The following is an 8,094-nucleotide window of genomic DNA, read 5'->3' on the forward strand; positions in this document are numbered from 1 at the left end:
TTCCTCATATGGAATGTTAAAAAGGAAGTCTTGTAGAGCCAACTATGATGCTGATAATGGAACTCTCTTGAAAGGGTCCATATTAGAATTCATAGAATGCCAGTTACTAGATAGAGTTACTAAATATCCACCTGAGTTATACAAAACATTAAATTCAAAACACAACTCACACTTACATAAATGATCACATTGTTGTTCAAGTCTTGCTCTAGCAGGATGCTTTTGATACTTGTCTATGGTATAAGCCCTTATTAAAGGTGCCATGTGTAAGGTCCACCAAAAAATCAATTCATACTTCACATTCCATAAAAGATGGGGGCAGTATACCTCCAGAAAGTGAGTTGGTCTACCCTAGAGTAACAACCGAGAAACGTGTATTGCAGTTTGGCTGGCGGTTATGTTGCCCGCATAAATGCCTCCCATGGGTCGAAACTGGTATTATGACACCTGTCGGGCTGTGGCTAGTAATTTAGCATGCTAATTCAGGTTGATATCTCTGCAGCACTATACCTTGTCATTTTTTTAATGACATCATCACCCTTATTTCTTTTCATTCTTTTGATGCGTGTAGCTCATTTTTTGGATATTTTTACCTCAATTCTTACACATGGCACCTTTAACCACACAGTATCACACTCTTATCCCTTAAAGGTGTACTGTCACACCGGTGTAACAGGAATGTTGGGAAATGAATGTTCTAAAGAATATCTGGGTTCATTGAATGAAACCAGAGCCATATAGATAGAATGAAACATAGAATTTTAGAACCTTGAATTGTTGCGGAACGGAATCTTATGTTAGAATGTTCAAAAACCCACACATTTAAGGGTTAGGTGGCCTAATGAATGTGCAAAGTGCTGCTCTTACCCCTGCAGGAGGACGTGTCCATCTGAGTCCACTGTGCCGCCCGGCGCTGGACGCAGCTGCCCCATCTCCTGCTCCAGTTCGCCCAGCTCCGAGGCGAACGACTCCACCAGCTGCACGGCCCCCCAGCAATGAGAGAGAGAGAGAGAGAAAGAGAGAGAGAGAAAAAAGAGTGAATGAAAGAGAAGAGAGAACGCTCTGGGGCTGTAAGGACCAGGAAGTGAAGGAGAGCTGAGAATATCTAAAGGATCTGGAAACGGACTGACGCGGCGTCTCAACGACCTCAAACAGCGTGTCCGCGTAAAGTGAGTACACAGACTGCCCTGTTATTGCCTTTGTGGTGATGAGCAACATCCGTCCGTCCATCCAGAGAAAGAGAGAGAAAAAGAGAGAGAAAGTTGGTGTGTTAGGATAAAGGGTTTGTCGTCTTCCCTGTAGTCCCTATGTTTACAACAAGGACAGGAAATGAGGCAAAGCCCAAAGAAAAGTACCCAGAAAAGTACCAGCCCAGGGCACAACATTCTCCTCCAATCAGAGCCCATCGATCTCCCCTGGGTCCCCCATCCAGCAGGCGCCCACAACACGCCTGCACCAGCTTAATTAGGCCTGATTGTCCAGTCCAGCAGGCATGCAAAGGTATCTGGGCAGGAATCAATATGCTCTATATCTATCTGTTTACTACTCTGTTAAGCAGCACAGTCAACCTTCAGTATATAATGCATATTATCCTGCTATTATGACTAGTATAGATGTGTATCTCAACTGGGTTGTTGGACCACTGCAATGGAAAAAAACAAGAGGGGAAAAAAAAACAACTAAAAACAGACTAATGCATGACAAAAAGCATGACTTATCTACACTTCTGTTTGCTGAGACAAACACAGCCACAAACTCTAGCTGACATTACAGCAGCTTTGGTGTCAACACTCTCCAAACTGACCTTCACTTTAGGAAAACGAAAAACTCTTTGTTCCATTACACTGTCTCCCGTTTTCGTGATTGAAGCCAGCACACTGGCCATCGTCTCAACTGCCAAGTTAGGAGAGGACTCAGGCCAGAGACTAACATGTTAAAGCTGCAGTGATCAAATCTGACCCATAGAGGGCAGTGTTTACTGTTAGAGTGCAAATAGCTGCAGAGGAAGAAACCTGATGGACTGTAAACCATAACCCATAAATCCCTGCTGCTATAAAGTGTGTCAGGCCTACTTCAACGATGGAGCCCTATTCAGTCTGACTAACACCGAAAATGACACAGATTCAGCAAATACTGACACAAAGTCAGCAAATACTGATGTCGATGAAAATGCCCTGAGGTATTTATGGGTTAAAGTGAGATGAAGGGAGATAAGACTGATGGTCTGAAATGAAATATTGAAAAAATGACAGGGTGTGAGGACAGGGAGGATGACTGTTTATACTATATTTAATCATCTTCACTTTCATTATTTTTTAATATCAATCAATGTAATTTGTCTATGTACTGTATCTGTTCTGAAGGTGTACTGTCATAACCATTGTGTTAATCCTCACATTCTACTGAGACTTACTGGTCCTTTTATTTATGCCATGTCTCGTTTATTTATTTATTTATTTTGCATATTGCTGTTTGGGTGTGCTGTTGTTAAGTATATTGCATTGCTACAATACATATTGATTGATTGATTGATTGATGAAAAAGAAAAGACAATCAGAAAAACAGGGAAGAGGGAGCATTGAGAGAGAAGAGATATACAGAGAAATACAGAGTGGACAGATGGAAAGAAAGCAAGCCACTGCTAACAAGAGCACATGCAAATGCAGGTGCATACATTCACACATGTCCAAACACAGGCTTGACAAACCAGTCTTCTCTTGGCATCTCTGTGCTACTCTAGTCACTGAGCCAAACAACAGTCAGGAAACAAACATCCACCCCCCTCATTCACACCACAGCCCCTCTAATGGGGAACTGAAACCCACACAAAGCGTTAGAGGCACCAGGTAAAACAAATAAAAACCCCTCTATCCAAAACCAGCACTGTACCTACATTCACTTCACTAGTGTTTAAATTTCACCACAGGTCCAGTGATGTCGCCAGGCTGGCTCCAAATTGGCAGGCCAAATGAGGGAGACTTAGCTTTCATGTTTTATGGGTGAAGGCATTATAGAGGACATGGGGTATTAGATGGAGTGGGATGCTCTTCACTGACATAGAAGGGAAGATGAGAAAGGAGGGGAAGAGTGGAGAAGAGAAGAGAGGAGAAGAATGATTGTATGGAGCCAAAGAGGACAGATAATGAGAGATGAACTAAGAAAATCTACATTCTCGTGTAGTTTCTGAGGAGTTTCTGTTTTTCCAGAAGAGTTTTGTAGCAGTTTTGTAGACTTATTCAGACAGTGACTTTTGTAAACAGTGACACATCTTTCCATTTCCTGTTCAAAAGGATTTGTTTTGACAAATTACGTCTTCCTTTCCACTGGAAACTAATTATGTAACCTTTGACACCTATGCACAGGACAAAAAAGTGGCAGCCTAGCTTCCCAAAAGCAAAGCGTGACAGCAGTGTTGACCTACCCTACAACACTATGGCCTTACAACTAAAATAATCTCTGCTCTGATCAATTCCACTGAGATGTCACTCATACACACACAGGGACACACACACACACACACACACACATATGCATATGCGCGCAAGCACACGCGCACACACACACACACACACACACACACACACACACACACACACACACACACACACACACACACCATCACCGGAGTTCAGAGTTTGGGTTCCTCTAGATCTAATTATACTACTATAAACAATCATCTAGGGAACTGAACTACTGTAGACCTTAACCCACCACCTGAAATTCACTGCAACGTTTTCAATTCTTCAAATGGAACCATACAACTTTTCAATTCCTCTTTTCCCTTCTAATTCTGGCCCTTATAAACTGAACTGCAGTTCTCCTAAACATGATCAAAACCAGAAACATGGGGAAACTGAAAAAAGGCATATAGTTCAGGTCAGGCCGTTTCATCCGCCACATTCATCCTTCACTGTGTTAGACTACTATTAAGAAAAGGGACGCTGGGCAACTGAACAGGCTGGTAAGGAAAGCTGCTCTGTTGTTGGCAATGAGCTGGAAACACTCACAACAACTGCAGACAAACGGACCCTGAGCAGGATGAGCAAGCGTGGACAATGACCGCCACCCACTACACAGCACGTTTAATAAACAGAGAGATTGATCCTTCATTTAAATGTCCAGTATTGTCTTTCCAGCTTAATTAACATTACATCCAACAGTAAGACAATGTTAGCCAGGGATGGATCACTGCACGGGCCTACCGGGCCCAAGGGGTCAGGGGGCCCTAAAGCCCAAGCATTTGCATGGAATCATTGCCTCAATATCAACAAATCAGGATGTAGGCTATGAATCTGATTGAATTCAGTATTGGCCATCCCCAAAATTGACCAGAATACAGGAAATCACATCAAACAAATTAAAAAAATTCTGGGGGAGGACCAGAAACCCCCCCCCCCCTCCCACATATACGACAATTAGTGGGGAGCCCTTAATACATCTGGGCCCAGGGGCCCGAAAGTTCATAATCCATCCATGATGTTAGCTACTGACAGTAGGTAGTTAGCCACAATGATAGCATTAGCTAATGGCATTGTTTGTCTAGGGTGACCATTCGTCTGAATTATACAGCTGGATGGTCTTTTGGGCCCCCATCAAGGCAGTGCTGCCACCGTCGACTTCAAGGCAGCGCTGCCATACCTAACCCTAACCGTAATCCTAAACCTAACCCTAACCCTTGCCTAACCCTAGTGCCTTCCAGGCATTGCTGCCTTGAAGTCGACGGTGAGGGCCCAAAAGGGGGAGAAAACACATTTCCTACATTGGGCTTGCATGCATTTATAATATTAGAAATGTCTTAATGGCAGTATATGTGATTGTGCATTTAAAATGCTCCAACAGTATCTAATAGTTTCTATATGGATGTGTTTGCCACATTCTGACCAAAAAAGGCCTAATCTAAAATTAGCCTTATCAGGTTTAGCACAGCAACCACACACATTATTCATTACTGAACAAACCAAACAGTGGACACTATTAACTTTGGTTATAGTTATTTTGCTGCAGGCCTATTGGTTGCATTGATTGACGTGCCCATAACAAACGTTGCTGGTTGTGCTGGCTCATGCTTGCGCTGACTCGTAACGTGGAATAGCCTAGTAGGCTACCCTCGGAGTGGAGAGGTGGGGTGTCGGTTAACATCTGTTGATGTCGAGGAAGGTCTTTTTTGTCCCAAAGTGCATGAAACATGCGAGTTCAAAATCCCCCCTGGTAGCCTATTAGTCTTACATCTGTTTTATATTTGCCTACTTCACCTTCTCAGACGAAGAACTGGTCAAAAGGTGGCTAAAATATTTTGGCTAGGCTTGCTCTTGTAACGAGCAGTTTAACTGTGTTAGAGCTGCAGTGAATGAACTCAACTGACAACAGGTAAATCCATGATTCGGTCATTGAGGCTCACTATGAAACAAACGTTTGTCTTTCCGAAGTTTATTGTTGTATTCTGGGGTACAGTAGCCTAATTGCCTACTGTCTTGACAATAGTTGTAGGCCTACTCCTGTCCCTACCTGTTTCCTATCTGTTTGCCGTTTAAACTCCAGTTAAAAGACTGGCGCCACTCTGAGCTTTCCCGCCACTAGGCTACTGGTTTATGACGTCAGCCGCTACACCTCATCGCAGACATTGGGGGTGTCCTTATTTTGGCCAATTTGTCCTCACTTTATAGACAACATGTCCGATCTGGTTGGTGGTCACCCTAGTTCTACTATATTATCACAACACACATGTAGCCTTTACTTCCCCTTTTAAACACAAATTATGACTTGTCTTGTATTTCTACAGAACCAGTCAAGTGGAAAAAATAGGCGTCCATTTTATTCTCTAGCTGGGTCGCGGTTGGTTGTGCTAAAAGGCAATATCCCCTTAAATTATGACTTCTGGCAAGTTTTGTGCAAATAAATGACAGATTGAGACTTACAAATTCTGTAACCATCAACACATTTAACCTTCTAACACTGTTCCGGTCAAAAATGACCGATTTACACATTCCCTGTACCATAAATATGGCATTTTTCATCAGATTGCCTCAAGATCTTATGATATCCTTCACAAAAGGCTTTTGAACACATATAATTGATACGACTACTTCCTTTGAATTTTGAGTGATTTATTCATAATCACAAACAGACACACATAAAGCACATACACAAATGTACACCTACTCACAGTCACAGACACACACACACACACACACACACACACACACACACACACACACACACACACACACACACTCAGTACATGTTGTCATGTTGCCACTCGTGCGTGTGAACCACCAATGTTTGCACACACATGCATGTATGCACACACAGAAACACTCACACCCACACACACACAAACACACACAAACACACACACACACACACACACACACACACACACCCTCTCTCTCTCTCTCTCTCTCTCTCTCTCTCTCTCTCTCTCACACACACACACACACACACACACACACACACACACACACACACAGTTCATGTTGTCATGTTTCCACTGTGCATGTGAACCACCAGTGAGTGTTTGCACACATTCATGCACATACAGAAACACCCCTTATCTAATAAGGTTCTGTTTACAATAAATGTTCTATTAAATAATACTTTTTGTCATGGTATTGGTATTTAAGAGCAGTTAAAACTGTCCGGTCAAATTTGACCGCGAACAGTAAATTAAGGTGGGTAGCAACGAACAGTGTTTAAAGGTTAAGGTGTCTTGCTGTGAAAAAAGATGGCAATTACAAAGCATTATTATCACACATACTGTAGCATAACCTGTGTTATTTGACTAAGGGGCCCCGTTTAGATAACAGGGTGAATAATATATGGGGAATAATTTTATATGATTGAGGGGCCCGATTAAGACACATCACATAACATAACCTATGTTATTTGACAGAGGGGCCCTATTCTGATATCAGGGCTGGAGAACATAGTAGTGACTTCACACAGAGGCTTGGGCTTCAGGGATCCCTGAACACTTGGGCCCCTGGGCCTGGGCCCGTTAGGCTCCTTTAGTAATCCATCCCTACTCATAAGTTTGCCTGTTTAGAACTTCTGAACCGTTTTGGAATTTCTGGTGTGTGATATTCCATATGTAGCCTTATTCAAGTTTTAATAGCCTAAATGTTTGGGATAAAAAAGCTGATTTACAAAGTGATTCCATGCCCCCTTGAAAAAGGTATTTTTGAGTATTTTCAAAATACAAAAATACAGTATTTTATTTTGATACATTATGGCTACAATATTCTGTAGTTATTTTGATACATTTAAAAAGAGGGTATTTGGTATTTTATTTTACATATGCTACATCCTGATGTATTTTTGTACATCCCTGTACATGTATCGAAACACATAAACAAAATGTAATCAAGTAAACTTCAACAATTATGTAACTATAATCTGATTATCTGAGACATATAGAGAGAGAGAGAGAGAGAGAGAGAGAGAGAGAGATTGTCTCTTCACCTTAAAGTAGCTGCTCCTCCGGTCCATGCGGCTAGGCAGGCTCTTGGGCCTCATGGTCTCCTCCTCCTCCTCCCTTTCTGTCTGATCCTGGTCCTCCTGCTGCTCCTGGTCCTCCTGGTCCTCCTCCTCCTCCGTCTTGTCCTGCTCCCACTCCTGCAGATCACAACATCCATCATCCTCCAGCTCATCTGGGGGTTGATCCCAAAACATGATAGTCCAGTCCTGACCTCAAGTCAGTCAGTCGGTCGGTCAGTGAGCTATCTTACACTGGTCTCAGACACAAAGACAGGCTTCCAATGCACTTGGCTTACTGACTAACACACACAGGTCTGGTCTGGTCTTTTCACGCCTTTTTGACTCCTCCTCTGGCTTCAACTGTGATAATGCTATCTGTCCTCACACAGCTTCCTGTGTGGATCAACACGTGTGTGTGTGTGTACATGAAAAGGTAGAGGAAGAGAGAGAGACAGAGAGAGACAGAGAGAGAGAGATAGTGTGTGTGAGTACATGTGTGCTCATGGCAAAAGAGGAACACTATTCAGGCAATGTAACCATCATTTCATAGTATTGTACTTCATGTGAAATGGAAAAAGTCCCTAATTATTTATTTAAATTGATTGTGTGCAGTACAGTGCA

General features: G+C 42.6%; 1 protein-coding gene across 1 annotated transcript in view; it reads right to left on the reverse strand.

Annotated features, from left to right (window-relative positions):
• Positions 1–7,739, reverse strand: part of rin2b (Ras and Rab interactor 2b) — a 33,794-nt gene extending 26,055 nt beyond the window's left edge. The window contains 2 exon segments of the mRNA XM_048249028.1: positions 868–977; positions 7,459–7,739. Coding sequence (XP_048104985.1) covers positions 868–977; positions 7,459–7,668 — 320 coding nt within the window. The 5' untranslated portion in view covers positions 7,669–7,739.
• Positions 7,740–8,094: the final 355 nt, after the last annotated feature.

Source organism: Alosa alosa, chromosome 7 (assembly GCF_017589495.1).
Source record: "Alosa alosa isolate M-15738 ecotype Scorff River chromosome 7, AALO_Geno_1.1, whole genome shotgun sequence".
Taxonomy (NCBI): Eukaryota; Metazoa; Chordata; class Actinopteri; order Clupeiformes; family Clupeidae; genus Alosa; species Alosa alosa.